This window comes from Haemaphysalis longicornis, unplaced genomic scaffold (genome assembly GCF_048455015.1).
Source record: "Haemaphysalis longicornis isolate Haplotype H1 unplaced genomic scaffold, Haemaphysalis longicornis Haplotype H1 scaffold_3, whole genome shotgun sequence".
Taxonomy (NCBI): Eukaryota; Metazoa; Arthropoda; class Arachnida; order Ixodida; family Ixodidae; genus Haemaphysalis; species Haemaphysalis longicornis.
In genome coordinates, this window is record NW_027526335.1 from 19134770 (window position 1) to 19159319 (window position 24550).

The 24550-nt window shown below is 48.5% G+C and overlaps 1 protein-coding gene across 1 annotated transcript in view; it reads left to right on the top strand.

Moving 5' to 3' along the window:
- LOC144173815 (nephrin-like) overlaps nucleotides 1–24550 on the top strand; it is a 154415-nt gene that overhangs the window by 98079 nt on the left and 31786 nt on the right. The window contains exon 3 of the mRNA XM_077702071.1: nucleotides 24333–24443. Within this exon, the coding sequence (XP_077558197.1) occupies nucleotides 24333–24443 (111 nt within the window). The remainder of the gene's footprint in view (nucleotides 1–24332; nucleotides 24444–24550) is intronic.

Genomic DNA, 24550 nt, shown 5'->3' on the forward strand with positions numbered 1-24550 from the left:
CTCGATTTGTATTTTTTATTTTGCAACGTGGAAAGCCCGCGTAGACGGCTAAAAAAGCGTTCGGAAAGCGCGCATGAGTACGCCTATACAGTGGAACCTTGTTAAACTGTACCCGCATAAGCCGTAGTTTCTCCTTATACGCAGTTAAGTCAAATCCCCTACTCAGTTTCCCCTTAACCTAACCTAATGAATGCGGATAAACCATAGCGCAGGTTAGTACGTACTTTCTTTGCATCCCCTTCAGGTACGGCTTAACGAGGTTTCACTGTAGTTTCATTCCTGAGCGAATATAGTAGGCGGGAAGAAAAAGAGCAGGTTTTCCGGATCCGGAGGAAGCGGAACTAGGCGGCAGCGGCCTCTCAGAGTTGGCTCTTCTTAAAATAGCGGCCGTGGACGTGATGGAGGGGCCTTAGCGACAACCAGTCATCCAAGGTTGCGCGAGCGGCGGACAACACGGCGAAGCCGAAGCCGAAGCCTGCATAAACAAGCTGTGCACGTCAGAGAGGAGGAAATGAAGCAAAACTCCCTCGTTCTCCGGAGCTTGATCGGATGTGCGTTTCTCTGTGTTTTGTCTTCTTTAGTCATCGAGGAAAGTTTCCGTAGTGGCAATCAAAAATTTGCTGGAGTTCAGTCCCATTCACTTCCTTAAAGTGGGAGTAAGGCCTCCGCTGTTCTTCAGGGCTTAATTTTAAAAAGTTGCTTATTTATGCGTCATTTAAAATTTGCCTCTGTATCTGTGCCTCGTAGCTTGAAGGCTTTCATGCGCAGAATTGGAAAATATTTTGAGGGTACACGGGACAAAGAAACGTGTGTGTGTAGGAGGGAGAGGGAGAAAGAGCGGGAGAGGGAGAAAAAAGGGGGAGAGGGAGATGGAAGGATAGGGAGAGCGGGAGCAAGAGGGAGGGAGAGGAAGAAATAGGGACTCGGAGATATAGAGAGGGAAGGAGTGAGAGAGGGAGAAGGGCGGGAACGGACAGAGATAGAGGGGGAGAGAGAGGGACAGGAAGGGAGAGGGAGAGAGAGGGGGAAGGGGGAGTGTGAGGGGAGGCAGCCGGAACAAGCCCATACCGTAAAGTTCCGAAAGAACGTCCACCAGAAGTCAGAGATATTAGAGAGTTTTAGCATAGCGGGTACCATCCACTACGCTAAGGTTAGCGGGTAGCGGGGCCCGACTGGGAAGGTGCAAATTCGTTCCTTTGGCGTGGATTAGTTCCGCGGGCCGGCCTTCGTAGTGCCCGCGCATTCGCTCTGCTGAGGGGTAATTTCCTAGCCCTTCCCGCGCGCGCCTGCGCAGTCGGGTTCCGCTAACCCGCCGCCGTAGAGGGAGCCTCCGCAAGCCTCTATGCTAAAACTCTCTATCAAGTGAAAAATACGGGAGGGGCGAACTTTCGGGTCAAGTGCGAAAAACTACAAAATAGTGACCGCACCGCCAACGAAAACCGCGTAGATATCCAGACACATAACAACACATAAATAGAGGATTCCCGTCTATTTTGATCTCTCATAGGCGCTAAAGCCATCGATTTTAGCTGGTGGACGATCTTTGGGGTCTATTAGTAAATTGAATAGTTCCCCACTAAAGGGGGGTGGACGATGATTCCGGGGAGGGCGTTCTCTGGAACTTTACGATAATCACTTTTCTTTTTCCGAATATCTTGAAAATCTCGTGCAGTTATTTTATGTATGTTTATGAACCTGTAGAGGTCTTGCAATTTTCTAAAAGCCACTCTGTTCACCCTGTGCACTTTGGGCAGATAGGAACGAGAGGCTCGTTCTTTAATCATTATGCTCATGCGTCGTCTGTCGGCGCAGTCTACAGCGTAAGTGCACACGATCAGAGTGAAGTGCATGCTTGCAACGCTGTACTTCTAGTGCGGAGTAGAACGCACAGCGCGCGGCATCCCTGGTCTATGCGGGGCCGACTGAGCACTTAATCGTTCACTACAATAGCGCAGTACAGAACAATGCGAGGCACTGCACCTCTAGGGCAGTAGGGTACACACGGTGCTTTACAGCGCATTGAAGTGCAAGGCAGTTCTGCAAATCACGTTCGGCGCACTGCAGCAGTGGACTGGAAGAGCACTTCAGCGCACCACAGAACAGTAACGTACGGTGTAGTGCAATCTCGAACGCAACTGCACTAAAGGGGAGTGAACTGCTCGGAGCGGAATGCAGCGCGTTGTTGTGGAGTACAGTGTAATACAATGCACGATTCAGCAAATTTATATCATTGCAGGTAGCATGTTGGTTAGAGCCATGCCCACAAATATGGGACCACGCCGAGCAGGTCGCCACGCCCGCACGGCAAGCCGCTACGACCACATTAATTCAAGGAACACCGGTCTGCACTGATTCCACATATATATTACAGCAGCGAAAATCGGGCGACAGCTTTTCACAGCAACGTCTTTTCTGTAGAAATTCTGTACGCTCCGGCACCATCGTCGACATGCCTGGAGATTCAAGTTATTGTCAAAGCTATACGAGCCCAACAAGACGAAAAGAAGCTACAATTCAAATGTTGGAAGTTTAACTCGCCCAAACTAAGCCTGAGCTGTGAGGCGCCCGGTCGGTATCCGGATTCTTTCGACGCACTGGCGTTTCCGCTTTTTTGCCACGGTCAGAAAAATGGCCGCCGCGGGGGGGATTGAGCCCGCGTCCTTGGAGGCAGCAGGGCACCGACTTAGCCACTCAGCCTAAGCGGCAGGTGCGAAAAGAAACTATAGTTCATTTCAGAAGCTGCATGCAGCACTGCGGAGGTTACATTGTTGTCGACAGAGTGATGAGCTGGGTAAGTTGGTTAGGTGTCATTCTGGACAACAACGCAAAAAAAGACGTGCACGAAAGGAACGGAAAGGATGAGCGCTGACTCACAACTAGTTTATTCACGGGATGCGCGCGGAATACACGTTTATTTACGGGATGCCTGTATTTTTTCCCGCTGCTGTCCAGATTGTTGTCAACAGTCTGACCAGTGAGGGCGCCGAACTCACCATGAAAGAAAGCGACAATATGCGCCGGAGCCTTGCGGTTCCACCTACCCAGAGGGGAGACAAAAATGTCCTTTCAAGCCCTTCAAGCTCAATGTGCAGATTGTTGACAACAATGTAGCCTCCACAGTGCTACATGTAGGTTTTGATGGGAAATTTCGTAATCTTCGAGATAACTAAATCTATCATCACATACGCTGCACACCTGTCAACGGCATATACCCTCCCCCCCCCCCCCCCCCCCCCCCCCTCCCACTCCCGCCTTTTTTTATACCCTACGCTTCTAACTCCACTGTTTTGCTCCTGGAGAGGAGGCCTACGCTTTAGTCCGAGCTGAATCCCCTGATTTCGCACGTCAAGTCAGCTGCCGCGGTTCCTTGGTCCAAAATGGCACTGCAAGGCTATGCGTCGCACTCGCAGCCAAACTTAGAAAACGTCAGAAATGGGGGTATCACCTTCCTCTGAACTAAAAGCTTTTCCCGCTCTGACGTTGTCTCCATTTGAACTCCAAGGGCACGCGCCAGAAAATGTCCTACGCTGCATAAAGGGAAACGCAATCGATTGACCTAATTGGTATTCCACACTTTGTAGAGTTGAGCGGAAACCCAGACAGGGACGGCGAAAAGACGACGCACAAAGTCGCTCCAACAGAAGTTTGTAATGCGCAGGCGTTTCTTTATAAGCGCCACAAAGCATATAACATCGGAAGAAAATGGGATAAAATGCAAGCGTACTGCACCCGATTTTTGTGCTCAGTCGCATACGACCCCGACACGCACGCGCCCGCAAAGCCAAAAAATGCAATTTCTCTTGAACACCAAAGCAAATATGGCACACTAACAGATCTTTATGAGCACCCTAAATGTTTGCAGCCACTGCAATCCGCAACTTCACAAAGGGGACAATCTCCAGTGCGGCACTGCGAGTCCTTGCCCAGCAGGACAAGAACGTAGAGACCCAAACCACTTTAATATGGACGCCCGCACACGCGGGGCTGGAGGGCAACGAACGGGCCAACGAGGCTGCTTGGGCATTCACCTACCCAGAGCCCCCGCAACCCGCCCTACACCCTGCCGACAACACCAAGGATCGCCTGTGCACCAACCGGGACGTGCTCGACCAATACAGAGGTGAAAAGCGGAAGTACCCTACAGCCAACCCATTGTTGACCAAAAAAAAAAAAACTCCCACCTCCCCTCGTGGGAACCCCTGTGTAGATGCGACGCATAGGCGGAGCGGCGAAGAGACCGCGTTTTATAGCGCGCATAACGTTGACGGGACTGCATAAGCCGGTCCCAGTCGATGACGACGTTGGCGTACTTGTAAAGCGGCGTGGACTCTAAGTGTTTGAGCCAAGCGTGGATGTTGCTTCGCCGGAGAACGGCACACCGGTTATATGCGCAGCGCGCCCGAAGGAGAGGAAACCGCGGAAGAGAGAGTACTGCACATGCGCCAGCCCCAGCGCGTCTGCCGCGGCTATGACGCAACACAATCCAACACAATCCACTCTAATCCAATCTAATCCAAATCCAATCCAATCCAAGCCAAGCCAAGCCAAACCAAACCAAACCAAACCAATCCAATCCAATCCAATCCAATCCAAGCCAATCCAATCGAGTCCAATCCAATGTCCCTCGCGAGAGAGTGTTCGCTATCGGAGAGGAGAGGGGTGAGCGGCGGAGAGCGCAGCTGGCGCGGCGAGGAGAATGGGGGAGGGGTGGACAACGCCGACGACGACGACGACGACGACACCGGAGGGACAAGGCGAGTGAATCAGATGCTCTGCATCTAAAACAAGAAGTTGCATGGAGGCGTCTTCAGACTAATGCACATCTGAACCCAGGCCTCTACAAACACTTCCACCCGGAAATTCGTGACGGAAAATGTAAACACTGCCCCCAGCTTGCAAGATTGGCACACATGCTTTAGGAATGCCCTGCTTTCAACGAAAAGACTTCAGCAATATAAAAGGAACATTTATTATCAACACCAAGGAGCAGTGGAAGACCGTGATGCTTAGCGAGAACCCTGCCATCCAGCAGTGGGCCGTCCAGAGAGCCGAAGACGCTGCTCTCTGAGCCAAGACATCCTGGCCGACGTCTGAAACACACCGACCATAACTAGGCCTTTCTTCTGGACAAAATAAAGTTACTTTCTCCTCTTCCCCCTCTATATTCCTGGTGAGCCGGTCAGCGCATTTGCGCATCACTTCACATCGCTCGAAGGTCGGGGTAGTCTTTGCAGGGGCAGCTAGGTGGCCCTCCATGCCACGTCGTACATTGTTTGCATGTTCACGCAAACGAACATTCCGGCTCCTTCCATTTGGGCCTATATAAACCAATCCACACGCGCTGGAAGGTGATTTTCATCGGATACTTCTCTCATGTGGATTGTCCATTATTCCTGCGTTTTGCGGCGCGTTTTTGTTTTCTGAGATAATTTACCAGTCTTTTAGGGGTGAAGCACCTATAAGGCCGAGGCTTGTCCGGCGTCCGGCGTCCGTGCTCACGGCGCAGCACCATGTAAATCGAAACATCTGTGAACAAAAGGTTCACAAAAGACTAACAAGAAGAAAATAAAACGTTCGCAAAAGGTTGGAGAGAGAGAGAGAGAGAGAGAGAGAGAGAGAGAGAGAGAGAGAGAGAGAGAGAGAGAGAGAGACTGCTCCTGGAGAGCCGTGCTGCGCATTCGCGAGGAGCATTGGATTGGATTGGATTTAATTGGATTTGTATTGAATTGGATTGCATTGGATTGAAATGGATTGTATTGAATAAAATTGGATTGGATTGGATTGTATTGGATTGGATTGGATTGGATTGGATTGGATTGGATTGGAAACCGTTTTAGCAGCAGTAAGCACTCTCACGGGTGATTTATGGCAAGAACAGTCCCCAGTGCTTCTCCCACTCGTCATGATTCACTTCGTGGAGATACGTGAATTTTTTTTCTCTAGGTTTTCGTCATCCTGCAGCAACTGCCGACTCTGTAATTACCACCGTTAGGTTATTATTCATTATTCAAAAGCTTTTTTCATTCAGTCCATTTTAAACCACGACATTGTTCTGAACAGTTACTATAAACGCCCACGCCCTGGTTGTTCCTGAATGCAAGTTGGTTTGCATAATTTTTGCCAGTGTCTTCCTCTCCCTTTCGAGATCCCGTGTTATTCTTCACCTCAGCCACCTCTGACCGGTACTCTTGATGTTGCCTAACGCCTCAATGTCCTGCACAGTATACCGTAACTGGGTACGCATATAATGAAGTCGAGTTAGTTTGTAGTTATACTGTTAGGGCTTTTCCATGCCCATTTCATATACCTTCGTTTGTGGAAGAATTTATCCACCGTACCGAGGTCATTTATCTCTGCAAACCCAACCAGCGTGTCACCTCGACGATAAACGTCGAGGTAATGCGCTGGCGATAAACCACTTAAAAATAGAAACGCATTCTTCAGTATTTGGGGTATTTAATAGGGTATTGAACCGAAAAACTAAACACGCCTAAGTTTAGGTGGCGCGGCGTAAATTAGTTTCGCTTCAGCTCCAGTTAGACTAAATATATATTAGCATAATCCTCCGTAAACCGATCCGCGAGCATTAAACCGGTTTGCTTTGTATAGGTTTCATACTCTTGAGTGTTCCAAGCCGACGTTGTGAAAAGCCGCTGAAGAGAAATAGCGTCGATTACGGACTTTATTCAATATTGGTGCGCATCGCTTTCCCCGTGTCACGACCGAGAGTAGAAAGGATAGAGCGTTCAGGTTCTCGTGATTTATCGCACTGGGGAAAATATATAGGCTATTACTAGGTTGGTGGTTCTTAGAACAAAAGGCGGCATTGACAGCGCATTATTAGCAGCTCATGGCGGACCGTTTCACCATGAATTGGAAACCTTTTTAAGGCGCGCAGCCCTTTGGCGCCCGGTATCTGGGTTTCGCACCGGTGGCGGCGGCGAAGATTTCATTGGTTGTAGAGCTTAAAGCGCCGACGCTACACAGGCGATGAGGCGCGCCGTAGTAGAGATCTCCTTATTAATTTTGAATTCCTGAGAATCTTTAAGTGCGCCGAAATCTCGAACACACGGACGTTCTCGCTTTTCGCCTCCATCAGAAAAGCACCACCGCCGCGGCCAGGAATCGAACCCTCGTCCTTGGGCAAAGCAGCACAACGACATAACCACTGAGCCACCGCGGCGGGTAGCGGCGAAGATGGCGTCCGTAGACGTCCGCATAACTGAGTCAGCGAACGAAGCAGCGAAGGTAGAAAGAAAACGGAGAGGAGCGTGTGGCGAAAGCGCGAAAGTGTGAAGTGGAGGGCGGCACGCGCGGCTTTGGTACAGTGTACTATAGAAGGTGTCATCTAGAAGCTTTGGTGTCATCTCTCTCACGGCCGCCAAGGAGCAACGCCACCTACAAGGACCGCCCACCCCCTCGCATTTTCCCTGGGCGCTGCTTCGTTCGCCACTTATCCGAACCACGTGACATCTGCGCGGGAGGCTCAAACCCGATTTGCAACAACATGCTCGCTGCTTCTCCGTGCGTGGCTCATCCGAACCACGTGACAAACGCGTGTTCAAACATGATTTGCAACAACATGCTTGGCGGTTGCGGCGACGCTCTGCGAGATAAAAGCAGAGTAGCGCGCGTCGCCGTGAGTTCGCTGATCATGCCACCACTTTCTGAAACGCTGCAGATAGGCACCGTGTCCGAGAAGACTGCAGTGCACGCTGCGCTCAAATTTCGCATTAGGCAGTATAGTAATCGTCAGTGCATTTTTTTTTCTTGATCCCCAGTTTGGGTTCAGCCGGCTTAAGAACTAACTGGCCTGTATCTTGAACGTAGCGCAGTTTGTGGCGCAAGCGCGCGCGCACCGGCTTAGGAAAGCTTCTTGAATTCTTTATGCTATAAAGCGCCTAAAATAAAACAATAAAAAAGGCCGGAGTATGCGCAGCAGCGTAGAAAAGATGCACAGGAGGGTGCAGGGATTTGCAGTAAATTCTGATTTGAAAGTTCTGCGTTAAGCTTTGAGATGTCAAAACCGGGGAGAAACCCGACGGCTTGCAAGCTTTTAATCTCCCCCCATGCGTAGTTTTGAAACGGCAGCCGTAAGTTAAATCACACGTACAGGCTTCCGAAGGTATTTCGCAGCTGCGAAAAGAGATTTCCAGAAACGGATTCGAGCCGTATATACCTGTATGTGTACGCTAAAATGCTTACGCACTTTGAGTTCTGAGCAACCTATTTTGAAGGCGTTCAAGGCAAGAATATTTTGTTACTAGCTTGACAGCTTATGATCTGGTGTCTCCAGGGACATTAGAACAAACATTTTAGACAACATACTCAAAATAATATTGCTTTTTTAATATTAGTTATGGGGCACAATGAGCAACGATAAATAATGAATCAGTAATGTATGCGCATAGCTGCTTAAACATTTGGAAAATATTGCTATTCGGAGTAAAAAAAAAAACCTCTAAAATTCATGATCCTCCAAGACTAAAGAATTTAATGCGCTTTGTGTATACAAATTTTGCCAGTAAACACGGGTTGTTTGCGTGTCGTTTTGTTTTAACGGACATTTTGTCAACGCGTGTGTTTTAACTATGAAAAAATAAAAAGGCTTATGCGATGATTCATTGACGAAAGTGTACGCATTTAGCGAATTGGCGTGGACCAGGTCGTCCTGCGACCGGGTCGTTTGTTAACAACATGCAGCAAAACAGCATTTTTCGACACACTTCCACCGCTGAAATGATGTTACACGCGTTATCTTTGCTTCGCATTCGGAACGACGTCAGTCGCACGCAGCCGCACAGCAGCGAGGACAAGCTAGGCCTACCAGAGTTGACCGACTAAAACGCATAAACAACAAAATGGCGGCGCCCACGAACCATCGCAGTGTAAACAAATGTCACGTGATGCGAACTGACCAATGATCATGGCGGCGGCACGGTACACTAGGAGAAAAGTGCTGATACGCTGTAGTGACACTAGCCGAGCCCAAGCAACAAGCCCGCTGAGACGACGAGAAACATTTTATACTTTCCTCCATCACCATTTGTAGTGGTTTTCAACAGCTTTGCTGGACGTGCACTTTCGCAGGTCGGGATTGCGACCAATTTTTCAGTATTTTCTTAATTTTCTCATTTCTTGTTTTCGTAAATCACCTTTGACCAATTATCGCCACGTAACCGCAGAGAGGTTTATTTTCATTAACGCATCGCTTCTTTTGCATTGCTGAAAGAGGGGAAGGAAGTGAAGGAGGGTGTTAAATTGCAACTGATCGGTTATTCGTCTTTCCGGCCTTCGTCTACTCTTTGTGCGCTCACATACTAGAAATTCAGATATGTTCAAGAAAAACTTGGTAAATAGACACAGCTGTATATGATTGTCAAGAAGTAAAAAAAAGGGAATCAGTCGTTTTATTTAGTTTTTGTTATTGGCCGCAAAATGTATACCGCGAAGTCCGGTGTGAAAAGCTTGTAAACGTATATGTATCGTGGAGCGTGGAAGGTAAAATCCCATACAATCGAACTCATTCAAGCACAATACGTTACAATACCATACAATACGCTACAATACAGACGTACAAGTTAGAGCGCGGCGCGTTAACTGAATGCACGAATGTTTAACTGAATGCAGCCGGACGGATCGCGTTATAGAAACCCGCAACATTGTTTCCTGTACAGCGGGGTGAAAGGGAATGATCTGTCTTAATGGTTTCTTTTCGTCTATCTATATTCATTCATCGATCCATCCTTTCGTTCCTCCCATCCGTTCTTCTCTTTTACCGTTTCTTTATCTCTTTCTGTCTCTCTACTTAAGCCGTTCGTTGTTTCTCTGCCTAGCTGTTTCCTACCTGTTTCTGGATGCGCCATTCCGGTGCCAGAGCTTAAATTGCATCCTTACCCATGGAGGAAAGTGCGTGCGGCGAGCTTTCATTGTACACAGCCCTTAAGCTTCCGGGCGAGCCAGCCAGCCAGAACACGCAACTGAGCGTTGATAAACCGGCGAAAAGCCGGCCGATAGCGAACCCGACGGGTAGGCGGTGGCTCAAAAAGCCTACGTCTCTCTCTCTCTCTCTCCTTCTCTATCACGGTCGAGTTCACCGTAGTAGCTCGTGTGAATTTACGAAACCAGCGCAGTTTCTGCTTTAAAGGAGCCCCAGCTAGGCGTCTGCGCCCGAATATTGCGACGCTTTCCCCTCGCTCTTCAAATACTCTGAAGTGTGGGATGATACACGGGGCTGTGCAAATCATTCAGAGTGCTAACACGTGCCTAAGCGCGTCGGCTGGCTTAATGGGAGAACTGAGTTTTTCCAATAGTCTAGAGGACGTTCAAAGGGGTGAGGACTGCGTCAAAATAACTCTGATGACTGCGTGAAGTAGTCGACGCTTCTACTTTCGTGAGGTCTCGGGCGCAGTGTGCGTAACGTTCTGTGAAACCGCTCTGACGCGCCATCCACTCAAAAATACGGCTTATGAGACCAACGTACCTTACTCGAGAGTAGACAATGCCTTTAGGATGACGAAAACTTTCAATGGCTTAGCTTACATTATATACACCCATCGTTTTCATCACGTTGAAGGGCAAAAGTGGGATAAAGCAGATGGGCTGTGACCATTTCATTCGCGCTCACTGTGTTGTAATCGAGGGTAGCCGAGCAACGGCGATTTTTTTTAGCGTGACACTGATGTAAAATTAACAGGAGTAATAATTACATGGGATTAAGTTGGTGTTGCACAGGTGTTGCACAGGCTATCATTAATAAATTTAAACATTTGTTGCAAGTTGTAATTATTTACTGTTTTAGTCTTACTTATTTTGCTGTTTTATTTATCTTCATTGAGGCAAATTGCAAGCGAGACAAATTGAGGCAAATTACAATTTTATTTATGTTTTATTGAGGCAAATTACAATAGGTAAACCAGCGCTTCTATTAAAAAGTTGAGACATTTAAAATAATGTTTGCCAACTATTCACAATTTTTATAGCAACAATTATTTTAACACAGAAGACCACATCATCATAAAGCACCTTCATACAGGTGGCAATTTTTATTTTTTTACTGAATTTTGGGATGTTTAGAGAAATATTTCTACATGAATGACATGCTTATAAATTTAGAGTATAAAATTGTGTTTATCACAAGGTGTCAATGAGGTGATTTTTTTGCCCTTGCGCGTGCTTGTGTTTGCTCTTTAAAATATCATATGTACTGAGGACCCAAGCGCACGTCTGAGAGGGGAAGAAAAAATTACAGAATAATGCCATTCCGCAGCATGGCGAACTCTGTGAAACAAAATAAATGCCAAAATTACTTTTTGGCCTGTAGCGGCGCGGGTCCGCCGCGCCGAGACGACGACGACGACAAAGGCAGAACCACGAGGCGCGCGCTCACGTGCGCTCGCGCTGGAGGAATAAAAATTACCCGCACCTTTCCGAGGGGGATTGTGAGGATGCAGAGCATCTTGTTGTTGGAGCGGCGTTATTTAGTTGTCGTTGGGGTGTTAGTGTTGGTAGGTGTTAAACTGCGTGTTAAATTTGCGTGGTCACAATCACACACTGACGAAGTTGAAACGGTTAACGAAGAAGAACGTCTTTATTGAGACAGCAGCGTCTAGTCTCGGCGCTTTGGGTACTTTGAGTACGATGGCCTTGTGGTCGCTGAAGTATACCGTGAGTGGATCCGGCAGCAGCGGCTGTAGCTCGAAATTGGCGAAGACGTGATCGATGCGCTACGCAAATCAACCGAAGAACGAAGAAGCAACTGAGCCAGCGGCGCACGCACGGCCTTATAAAGCAGCTGCCGTGGAGAGGAGCACGAGAGAGGCGCGCATCAACACCACCTAGACTCTAGGTGGTGTTGCGCGCATGCGCGCTTTACCGTTCAGCTGCGAATGAGACGTGAAGGGAAAGCGCGCGCTAGCGCGCAGACGGTGGGAGAGAGAGGAGGAGGGAGGGAGGGTACGAGCGCGCGTAGCGGCTGACGTGGAGAGGATGATGAGAGAGGGCGCGTGCATGCGCGCTTATCACAGCTGGCGGGGGCGGAGCCGCGGGGAGGGAGGAGCGCGCCAGCGCACAGACGGCGCGGAGAGGAGGAGGGGAGAGGAGGGTGCGAGCGAGCGTTATCGCACAGCTGGCGTGAAGAGGAGCGGTGCGGACGCCGCACGTTCGTCGACGCATGACAGGCTCCCGCTATAAGATGCTCTGCATCTAAAAATCAGTTCGAGCCCAAACGCTGTCGTGGCTGGTTGTCACTGCGCCAGTCGCGACATCAATTGGTGACCTGTAGCGGCGCGGGTCCGCCGCGCCGAGACGACGACGACGACGAAGGCAGAACCACGAGGCGCGCGCTCACGTCACTCACGTGCGCTCGCGCTGGAGGAATAAAAATCAGTTCGAGTCCAAACGCTGTCGTGGCTGGTTGTCACTGCGCCGGTCGCGACAGGGCGTTGTATTGAATTTAATTTCCTATTCGGTAGCCTGTATTGTACTAGAAGCTCTGCGGGCATCTACGCCGCGTGACCGCGTCCTGGTCGCAGTCCCCATGAGGTATCAATACATTATGGAGACAAAGAAAGGCAGCTTTATTACACACGAATCACGTTCGAATCGTGTAAGTGTGGTGCACAAGGCGGTGGTGGTGTTGTTTGAGCTAGCACAAGAAGGTGCGTCACTGGCGTGCGACGACGAAGGCGGCTGTGTGCCCAACACAGAAGTCATGTGCTCCAAGAATTGGGACCATGACGTCGCACGGAAGTTTACAGGAGGAGTGACCCAGTCCTCCTATGAATAGGTAGCGTTGAATGGGAGTGTGGGAGGATAGGTAGGGGATAGAGTGGCACGACGACAGGACGGATACGCGTGCTGTATGTTGTGGCAACCGCCGCATAGCTGACAGAATGTGAGGCTCGGACGGTTGAATATTCGGTATTCGAGAAGGTCTCTCGGCAGATAGGTAGTTTGGGCTGAACCGATGTAGACGGCTGGGCGGCGTGTTAAGAGCGGTGAGGGTGGAGGAAGTAGGGGGCGGGAGTTGCGGAGTTCTTTCAGTTTCTTGCGTCTGCATTTGCGGTGGTACTCGCGTTCGTCTCTAGGTCAGTGATCCCGCGGCCAAGAAAGAGGGTTGCTCGGTGAACGGCCACGAGCAACGGCATGGGCCTTCCCGTCGCCTTCTATACCCTGGTGTCCTGTACATTGAGGAGCACATTGAGTTGGGGCACTGCCGACCGAGCAGGAGGGGTGCTACCCACCCCCACACTCTAACCTTACCACAGAAACGGACACGTCACCTTATTACATGCGATGTACCCTGCAAGCTGCCACTTGGAATGCAGGTACTGCTCCTTTCCAAGCACCTTATAGCACAGGGCGTGAGAGTGTGCGGGCACAGACGTACCGCCCATTGCCCAACCAAGCATAGGATCGGACGGCCTGGTCGTCCAGCCCGACCCTGAGGACCAACTCAGTCTCGCGGGAAGGGTGAGGTGGGCCGCCAGAGTCTATGGCATCCCACACTAGGGACGCCACCCACCCAGAGCTCAATTCAAGTCGTCTGCTCTCGTAATAGGTCGATAACGTTGTTTGAGCGGAGGGTGGTGTGTGGGTCGTCGGGTGATATCGGGTTTTACCAAAAAACGTATTTACAAGAATAGCGCAAACTAGGTGGAAGGAAGGAGAGGGGGGGGGGCTAAAACCGGTTTCTTTATAAAAAAAACAATAAAAGATTCTGGCGTAGCCCAGCAGCTAATAAGTACAAAAGTATAGACACAAACTCGAGTTCCGTGGAACCGAGTGGGGTTGAGTTAAAGGATTACTGACACCAAAAGTGTGTTCCCCAGGTTTCTCCCCTTACGATACACCGGTAGTCTATAAACTGTCAAGCACTAATTGAGTCTGACCAACGAGTTGCCGATGATGGACGTCATCAGTTTGGGATTAAGTCGCTGAGAACATAAGAGCAGGTGGAAGGGAAGTAAGAGGGGGCATCGCACGTTTTTTTTTTTTCGTTTGAATACGCCAGCAATGATGTGGGCCTCAAAAACACCCTAGGGCAACTTCCAGGACTACATAAAGGCCACCCATCTCCTTTCAGTAAAGGATTAGTGTCGCCTTAAATAGCAGGAGGTTGGATGGGGATGGGACTGGGACTGCAAGGAAGTTGCAGTCTGCAAGGAAGTTGGATGGGGATGGGTGAGGATGGGAATAAATGGCGCAAAAATTAAAAAGAAAGATTTTATTATGGTATTTTGCGGTTCACGTGAATACAGGCTTTTTTCTCGACTAAAATGCAAGTCACTGACCGTTTCAAGTTTGAGTGATTGCTGTTGCCCGCCTGCTGTTGCCCGCACCACCTCCTGGCGGCATAGGAGAAATCACGTGGCAACAGTTAAGAAAGGTTCCACTAGCTAGGTTTCACGTTCTGCTTGGAACGCACGTGGAGCACGGCAACACAGTTCTATAAACATTGGAGTCGGCCGCCTCGATTCACGCGCGTCTCCGCCGTACTGCAGCGCTAGCATCGAGGAACCCCGCCTGTAGCAGTGGAATGCGGTAAATTCAAATCGCCTTGAGCAAACCTTTAGTGTGTTTACCTTGGGATGAGCGCGACGGAACAGGAACAGCATTAAAGGTGATCAGGAAAGCAAAGGGGGGCATTTCCTTGGCAAATGTCTACAAGGACTATCGTCTTTTGACGACATTTGCAACGAAAGGAGCAGATACGCGGCCAATTTTTTTCTTTCCCTGACACGTTTTTTCGCTTACTTTTGTAAAAAACAACCCAACGAGCATTCCTAACTAAATGAACGCGCGCGTTGCCAATTAATTACGTATATTTTGTCTCAAATGTACCTGCAGTTTTCTTTGCGCTAAACAACGGGGAGATGTAAGACAAGTGCCAGCGGTTTACGAATTTCGAACGGTTATGTATATATATAAACCGCTTGGTTTTCGAATCCTCTGTGGGACGCCACTACGACGGTACGTCTGGCTCTACTTGGGTCCGTTACTCGCTGCGACGCCTGATTCCGACAGTCACTTGACATCTGAGAGCATTATGCGTTACGCGTTACAGCGAGCTGCGACGACAAGGCGAGCCTGTAAAGTGCTCTGCACTCAAAATGCGGCGACGCCGACACCGCAAAGCGAGACCCACCTGCGCACGAGGACATCCCGCGAGACCTCCCGCTCCGGCACAGTGGTTACTCCTGACGGCCGCGACCGATGGACCTGCTGCAGGAGTTCCGGCAAATAGCGTCCTGACGGCCCCAACCCAGTTCCCCCTCCCACCCTTCCCTGCCACCTGTGCAGTGCCGACCGACACGGCATATACCACCATTTCTGGGACTGGGTGGACTCTACGTCTACGTCCTCACGTCACGTCCCATCAAGAATGGATAACGCCTTCGAGAGGAAGGAAGGAAGAATGTAGAAGAAAGGCAGGAAAGTTAACCTGGCTAGAGCCTAGTTTGCTATCCTGCACGTGGGAAAGGGGAAATGGGCAAAAAAGAGAGAGGAGATGTGAAAGAAAACTTAATAACCCCGTGGAAAGGTGTCGGGTCAAGTAGAGATGACATAAATCAAGTTGTCCGTGTTCGGGGTGGACACGTTCACGGATTCAACACCATCTACCCACTGGGTTATACCCCTTCTCTTCCCCCGCACAAGGCATTCGACCTCTCCCTTCTAAATAAATTCCTTCCTTCCTTGCCTTCAGCCACGAGTCGTAGTTCCACTTTTTCCTTCTCTTGACCAGCAAGAGAGGGGTGGAGTGAAATGCTGGGTATTGTGAGCATGAGTGTCCACTGTAAGCCGAAAGCTAATAGTAATCCTGTCCGAGATTTTTGTAGTTAAACTCCTTTTTGTAGCAGTATTATTTTTTTTACTGTCAGGAACTTTACGTAATCCACAATTGCAAACACAGAATAAAGCTGCCTCTTTCCTGGATTACACAGGTAGGGGATATTACCCCGACGAATTTCCACGGGATTGCTTTTCAGATATGAAAAGTTTGCGATGGTGTTACAGTGCGCATGGAAACTTCGATCGGTCAGCGCAAGTGACAAAAAAATTGCCAATTCGGTTTAAGTTTTTGACAAAGGTATCGGGATGCATAAAAAGAGCTGTGCGCAAGGATGATTTTAAAATGTCATTTGGTGCGCTAATTCCTCAAACCAAATAATTGGATGTTATTTCTTAAATAATGATGATGATAAATTCTTTTATTAGAAAGGGGAGGACCGAAGGTCGCTGGAGGGGGAGTGAGTGAGTGCATAACTTTATGGAGCCCGAGACGGCGGTAAGGGAAGAAGTGAGATGGGAGTCCCCTTCATCCTTCCTCCCTCAGACGGCGGCCACGAGTCCTTGCGCCCTGGAGGCGTCTTCGGCCATCTGGACGGCCCGGAGTTGAACGTCCTTATTGAACTGATCAGCACGCGTCTCCGACTGCTCTGAGGAAGTGATGTCTATTGCTTGAAGTGTGGTGTTCATTTTAAGGGGGCAGGCCCATAAAATGTGTTCGAGGTCGGCCCTTGCCGAACGAGGTCGGCCCTTGCTGAGCGTCAGCCTATAGTTTTTTTCTAACCTACGCTATCCCCTTCTCCACAGTGGTGGGAGAGCGGGTTGACCAGCTTTCGGCTTGAGGACCAGAAATTCCTGGTGACTCGGGGCCCGCCCCAGCCACAGTGGCCAGGCGCGTAGCCAGGAATTTTTTTCGGAAGAAGGGGGGGGGGGGGGGCGGTTGACCAAAAGATGGGACGGGGAAATATGTAGGCAAGACTTCTTGCGCGTTGTTTTTCTAACGAAGCTTGAAATAACTGACTTTAACGTGCGATTTGTGCAGGCTGAACGTTAACAGTAAAGCTCAACTTAAGGAGCCTAGATGATGATAATGATGATTACCTAAATTTCCATTCGCCGGTCTATGGGTAGGCCACGGGTGATTTGTTCGTTCGTAGAGCAGGCGGTTATGGGGGCATGCGCTCGTGAGCGTGATCATGACTGTGCTCGTGAGTGGCGCGCGGTCCCCGAAGTACGTCAGGCGGAAGTGGAGGCCAACACTGGGTGTTTACTATCAAGATTCGCGTGTTTTAGATTTTTCTTTAGGAAAGGGACTAATAAGTTTTCTTATCAGATATGAAGTAAGTACAGTCGAGCACAATTTGAAGGTTATCACGCCAGCATCGAGCGGCACACGCGTGCCACCATCCTATGGTTTCGTTTCGGAACCATGAAAATCAAGATTTCGCACTGTTCTCTCCCTGCTGGCTGTTCCATGCTACAACAATGGCCCGCATGACTGACTTGCCACCCTTTGGGTTTCAAGCTTTACATTCGTTGTTATCAAGCAGATACTTGGTTGCCTTTTATCTACGTCGACGATAACGAAACTGGCATGGAAGATTTGCTAAAGCTGGTGTTATGTCTGCTTCATTTGAAACAGTAGCTTTGGGCCCGGTGTGCCCCCCCCCCCCTCCCCCCCTCCTGGCTACGCCCCTGACAGTGGCAGGCCACGGCTTTCTGAAATGAGAAGACGCCACGCACTTTTTTTTATTATCGGATCAAATAAAAGTTTTTTTCTGCTTCTCCACTGGAGGTACACTCACGATTCAGGGGCTAGGGGTTGGCGCCAAGGTATGCCAATAACAAAGGAAACAACATCAGTAACCGGATTAACCGTGGAACGCTCTTAACAACGAATAGAGCAATGTCCAGTGGGGACGAGGAAAGAGCAGCCGACAGACAGGAAAAGGAATTCAAGCCGCGGAGAAGCATGCTGGAGCAAATGAGCAAGAAGAGAGGCAGGAAGAAGCAGCAAGAGAGGTGAATTTTTCCAGAGAGGCCCCCAAAGAGGAATCCAGGGGACGAGGCCAGGCCGTCGACATCGCCATGCGAGCCAAGGGCAGGTGCCGGGCGACTTCAGGTCGGCTCCGGCCTCCGGGTTCCACTGCCAACTTGACTACTCGCGGCCCCAGCGGCGACGGTCGGGTGCCTGCGTGCAGCGTCGTCGCTCCGTCAGCCTACGCTTTAACTCCATGCCTCCTGCTGCCACGGCGAGGGTCCCGGATACAGGGCCTGGCTTTTGCTGCCAGAGTTACTACGGGAGGAGTATCCAATCATGCTGATACTCGCAGATGAGCGACGCCAGAAGGACGCAGGGCTATCAACGCAGGACCGCAACGACGCCGGCACCAACACGGCGAAAAGCGGCTACGTCGTCACGACCATGCAGCGTCAACGACTGGGGAAGCAAAAAATAGAAAAAGAAAATACGGCAAAGATGTGGTGCGGCAGCGGCTGGGGATTAGCGCCAGGAGCGACTTTTTTTTTGTGGCTGAAACTTGATAAAATGGAGAATAGGGAATGTCGCGGAAACGAGGTGCTCGAGGAGGGTGTTTTCATTTTACTCAAGCAGTTTAAAATACGAAGGGCGAAAAAAAAAGGAAGTATACTGGAGACAGTTTTAATCGCTTTCAAGTATACACCTAGAAGCACTAGGTTTGTCGTGCTTGCTAGAATAAGTGGTTGCAGTTGATTACGCACACCACCACCAAGCCCAAGCCCTGCCTGGGCTTTCGGGTAAGTCCGAGCCCGTGCAGTGCTTCCTTCTCAGTACGCTAATTTGAGTCTCGAAATGGCCAAACCAAGAACTCCTAACATGTTACCTGGTTGAAGGATAAGTGAGGTGAGAGATTTGCGAAAGCTACAAGCCTGCCATGGCAGCTTGAGCACGGCTATTCGCCACACTGCGCTTCCTTCTCCTCCGAGGTGGCTTTACATGACACTATATCGCACTGTCCTCTTCTCATTCACATAACAGGTCAGTTATCAATATTTAACCCAGCTCCAGACAGTTTATGAAACTAGACAAACTTAGCACCCCTCACGTTTGAATGGCGTATGACACAGAGATACAGCTGCTAGAGGTATGAACCAAATAATGATAAAAATAGGGAAAACCTGTTTTTTTTTCTAGTTTCTTTCAGGCGCTGTTCCACCATACCAGCAGAATCATTCTAAATTTAACTGTTGCGCAGTCGAATTTGGTAGGATTTAATACTACCTAGGAATCGATTGAGAATATGCGGTACTATATTATCGTATTATTTTAGTCTACATAATGACTATGGTTTGCACATGAAATGAATGACAAAAGCTGCATCACCGATATGTCGTATTCCCAAAATTTTCAAAATGAATCGCATTGCTATATCACCGGAACGTCTGTTAAACTAACGATGCCAATTCCCGTCACGTCGTGTGGTCGCCTTTCAGGGTTTTTCATTTCGCATATATCAGAAATGCAGCCTCCGCCGCGTCGACTTCGTGGGTTTGCTTCGCCGCGTGACGTGCAAGTGCACAGCAAAGCACTCTTGGGGTTTCTGGAAATGTGCGAATGAAACCGGAGAACAACGCCTACATTTCACGAGAACTGGTGCCATTGTGTCAAGACTATTGCGTTTTGTCAGGTCTATTTAACCACTGTTCCGTTTCTTTAAAATTAAGCGGCGGAAGATAAAACAGGAGTGCAGCTAAGTTGGTAATAACTGAAATTCAATGCCAAGTTACTAGAAAGTGGCATTTCTTTTTTTTAAAAGAGAGAGTTACGACACGTTCGAAAAAATCTGAACATTTAAAGCAGCCCCATTTAAAGCCAGAGCACCCTCGGTATGCCGTAAAGAGCAGCAAAAGAAAGAGCACCTACGTTCAAACTTAGAGATGTTAAAAAGAAGAGTGCAATGCGCCAGAGAGCTTGATCGTGAAGGATAAGCTCGAACTTGTCGACAACGATCACTAGCAAGGAGCTATTTTGGTATTGAGAGCTGAGCAAGTGATAGCCGGAGAGGGGCCGAAAAAGTGTGTGCTCGGAGAATAAAAGTAATACCCTCGTTGAAATGATATTGCAGGAATCGAATAGAACGGCCGAGACACCAGTGCGAAGACAGAAATAGAGCAGGCCTTTTACAAGTATTACGCCCGCTGTTGCCTCGGGGTAGGGTGTATGTCGAAATGTTTAAAAATGAGAATCTCTCTCTCTCTCTCTCTCTCTCTCTCTCTCTCTCTCTCTCTCTCTCTCTCTCTCTCTCTCTCTCTCTCTCTCTCTCTCTCTCTCTCTCTCTCTCTCTCTCTCTCTCTCGTCTTCTACCTAAACTTTAAGCGAAATTGAGGGTTGGCTTGGAAATATTTATTAATGGGAATTTAAGAAGTAAAGCAACCTTTTGGAAATTTCGTCAGGGGAAGTCGCCAGGCTCTGAGGAATTGAGTGTTACATTCTACAAAGCATTTTTATTTAAAGTGTCATGTTTTCTTGCAAATGTCTACAGTGACGCGCATGAATGGAAAGGCCTGGCCCAGTTGTTTTTCACTCACTTTCGGCGTTATTTTCTTCATAAATTAACGGACAATTAGGCCGTGCCAACCACGGAATATCGTGCAAAAGCAGAGTAAAATCCTGCTTATAAAGCGTTTCAGAGTACTCGCGCAGAGCTCGAAGTACGGGCACAGATTTCTCATTGCGTGTTGTCGAATGCACCGTTGCAAGTATAGGCTACTGTGTGGGCATGCAGTACTTTACTGGATTGACGTGTAATGGTTGGGATATCGCATCTAAGCCTTCGGCGAATAATTGCAGAAAGTCCCGCCCGCCCTTTTAGAGGCTTCTTAATGTACACTCCTGGAATTTCTCTTTCGTGCATATGTGTGAGTAACCTCTGGTGTTTATGACATGCGTGCACTCACATGTTTAAAAAAAAATGCAGTTTCAAGGTTTTTGTCTAACCAACCCGTCTAGGGCAAAACTGTATTTGGAGGTAAATTGTGTGTTTGTTCGGATTCCTCACTATATGTTCAGCCCACTGATAGTATATCGAATTGATTTTCGCTTACTAACATTTGAATGCATTGCGCATGTCATAGAAACCAATTCTATATCTTAATAACCTGCGATATAACTAGGAATTTGTGAAAACACAGGTCAGCCCCTTTTGCATCTTTAGGAGTGCAATTTAAGAAAAATCCAGCCTTACTGAGTCCCTATGCAATGACAGGATTGCACTTCCGACATTTGAAGTGTTTAGGTACACCATAACTACTACGGCGTGCACCAAGCCTAAACGATCGAGAGGCCATTAGGCTCAGATTTACTAAACGTAACAATGCCCTTCTCTAAAGAAATCTCAATATCTGCGACATATTTAAGCTCTTCATGTCAGCAACAACTCCGTCGTCAGGCCAGTACAAGTAATTTTCCTGCACACGGAGAGGTTATAAGCAACTGGAAGATATATTGGACGCCAAGTTTACTGAACCAGAAACGCTCACATTCGATATTTTCTCATGGCTGGGCGTCTTGCTGCGCCGCGTTTGAACCAGGCCGAGGTCGTTGGAGCGAACTCTAAAGCTGTTCGCGTCGGCCGATGCACGGGAATCATTATTCAAATTGACGGCTTTTGCGCAGAGTTGCAGAAGCCGGCTGCCGCTGTCGCCAACGGGTGATTAACACACGTTTTGGAGCGGCATGCTTCAGTCACACGACGTTTAATGATGTTCGTCGCACACTGGTTGGTTATATTATAAGCTCGTATATCGCACCAAGAGCCCTTGACAAAAGTGTCTGAACTCCGCGCTGATGCTTGAGAAAACGGTGGAGCGTTAATTTCCTGCACTATTTTTTTTCTTTTTTTGAAAATGCGCTTAGTTGGTCTGCAGCTTCAATCTCCGCGTTAACGCGCTATAGAATTAGGCAGCCACGTGGAGATGGAAGCTGAAGCTCCCATCTTTATGCCGGGCCTGCGATGCCTACCTAAGAGTAGAAGCCCGACGAGAAGTACAACCAGGACTATGACGAGGGAATGTCATGCCGGAACCAAACTAGGAGCCTGACGAAGAGTCTGAGCCGCCTCCTTTGACGCAACAAGAGATGCTTCAGAGCACCGCAGAACACTGCAGCTCCCGAACGCCGCATCTTCAAAGCTATGCCGTGAAGCGGGCTATGCGTACTGCTACAATTTTATAGCCAAGTTGGGCGAAATTTTTCGTGGCATCAGTGTGCTGCAGAAAAGACGTGGAAGCGAGGCGCTAACCCTGAAAGCAAAAAAAATAAAAATAAAGAGGAACAAATAAAAACAAAGTGTCGAAATGGAAACGACACAGCCGCTCACGCGTGCAGCTCAAAGTTAAAGACGCCACCGCGTTTGCCTTCCGGGGTAGAGCACTTGAACATATGAAGCACGAAAACTTCAGGGAGACGCTGTGAACACGGGCGCAGCCAGTCGCCGACCACGTGGACACCTTCTGCCGCCATGGCAGAGGTGTGTACGAAGAAGAGACGGAAGACGAATTCGACAGATCCTGATGGCATAAAAGTGGTTGCCATCACTGACGCACGGTGAAGTGCGCCACCGAGTGCAGTGTTGGAAAACGAATCTTCATATCCCCTAATTATGAAAAAAAAAAAGGAAATGCCGTAAATATCAAGAGAAAAAAAGAAAAATGCGTGGAACCTGAGTGGCTGGGCGCAGCGCAGCCAGGCCACCCCAAGAAACTTTCAGTGTGTTTTCGAGGTCGCTTAATTTAACTAATGAAAGCTGGTTTACGTTACTTTGGTCTTCCTACCACATGCTTTTTTTTTGTTGTCCAGGCATTCCCTTCTTTAGGCGTCAGCTAAAATGGAGGTGAACCCGCCTCTTCGAAAAAAAGCCCAACGATTATGTCTGCAGATAAGGCTTTCTTGCACTCCCACTTCACCCCTCTATCAAACTCACCGCCTTTGCCTCTTTAGTGATGAATGCGCTTCTGGTGCATCAGCAAAGCTTGTGCATGAAAGGTTTATTCAACCTCCTCTTTCCCTACCGTTTCCTTTTTACGAAGGCGCGTTCTAGACGCCTTAATACGACAACCGCTTTGATGAACTTGTAATTACATTTTTTTAGCCTCTTTCATTCCCCGCTTTGAAGTTTACACAACTACAGAGATGTGTTGGAACTTGCTTGAGCTGGACTAAGGCAGGTGCGGAGCTGCTTCTTTATAGCAAAAGTATGATAATTGAAGATGCCTAATAGTGGCAAACGGGAAGCATTGAAATACAAAAAACAATTGACGTGGTAAATGGTAGACTTCTAATCGCACCAAGAAAAAAGTACAGTAAACGCTCGTTAATTCGAACTCGAAGGGGACCATAAGATTGTTCGAATTAAGCGGAGTTCGAATTAGCGGGCGGGCGCTAGAATGAATGAAAATCGCGCCACACTGCGCAGGCAGAACACAAAAATCCGCCTCTGGACTCGTTATCGCGATTTAGGCGCTACTACACGTTTGTGGCAGGTGATTTCGTAAATAATGCTTCGTAAAAAATAATGGCATGCACCGGAGCACTAGCGCCGGTGGCGCGGCGCCCTCTGTAGAAGCGAAATATGCTGTTGCAGGAGCGTAGCGCGCTCGCCACGTGGTTGTTTTTCTGCTTTGTTGTTTTGCATCGCTAGTAAATTTGGTTTGGTTTAGATTTGCAACACACTGTAATAAATCTGGGCCGACTTATTCTGCGAGGAGAGATGGAAACCAGGGGATCATAGTTCGAATTAACTGTTCTGGATACCGACGCGTTCGAATCATCTGAAGTTTTCCCCCATTGAAATATACAGGGCTTTGCCGGGGCAAGGGTGTGAGTTCGAATTAACCGGAAGTTCGAATTAACCGAGTTTGAATTAACGAGCTTTTACTGTATATGTTCAAAGTAGGAGGAAATAATGGCCGTGCAACTTATATATACCCCTTCTGTATTAAACATGCACAAAGAAGGAATGTATATAGGTAAAAAAATCTAAGCAAAGTTTTCAAGCACTTACCGACTTACGCGTAGTTCCCCATTTTACGCTCGATGCACAAAAAATAATCGGTGACACAAACTCCTATGCAGCACTTGGGAAGCACGGGCTGTGAAAATATAAAAATACAAGGACATGAGGATAGTTTATCACGTTCCTTCCAACTGTTTGATCTTCCAGATCGCTAGCATTCGAAAATTGCGCTTGTGTTTGCACAAAAATAAGCTCGATCTGTTTTTTCAGTTACTGACACATGCATGACGTCATCCTGTACCTACTGTATGTGCCCCGAGACATCTTTTCGAAGTCCAGCAGACTTCTCAAGCGATACCATTCGGCATACCCTAGGCAAGCATACATGATACACGCAGACGAATAGCGATGTTCTTTACAGTTTCTATTTCTCTGTCTGCCTTGCGAGATGCTTTTTTTTTGTAGCATCCCACAGCCATTTACAAACGCTCAGAGCCATTCTGTGCCCACATCCATTGCTTATTTTCCTGCACGTCTCTTGCACAGAGCCTCCTACTCGGCCTGTGATTCGTGACGGCAGCGGAGTCCTGTTGCATGGAGTCACAGAACCGTACGACGAAGATTCAAGCATCACCCTGACGTGCGAGGTTCATGGAGGTAAGTCAGCGTTCTGGTGTTTTATGTCGTCAGTATCTCTTTTGCATCTGGTGTTGTCATTCCTTGCTTGGGTTTCGCAAGCAACAGTACAGATTTATAGAACTAAA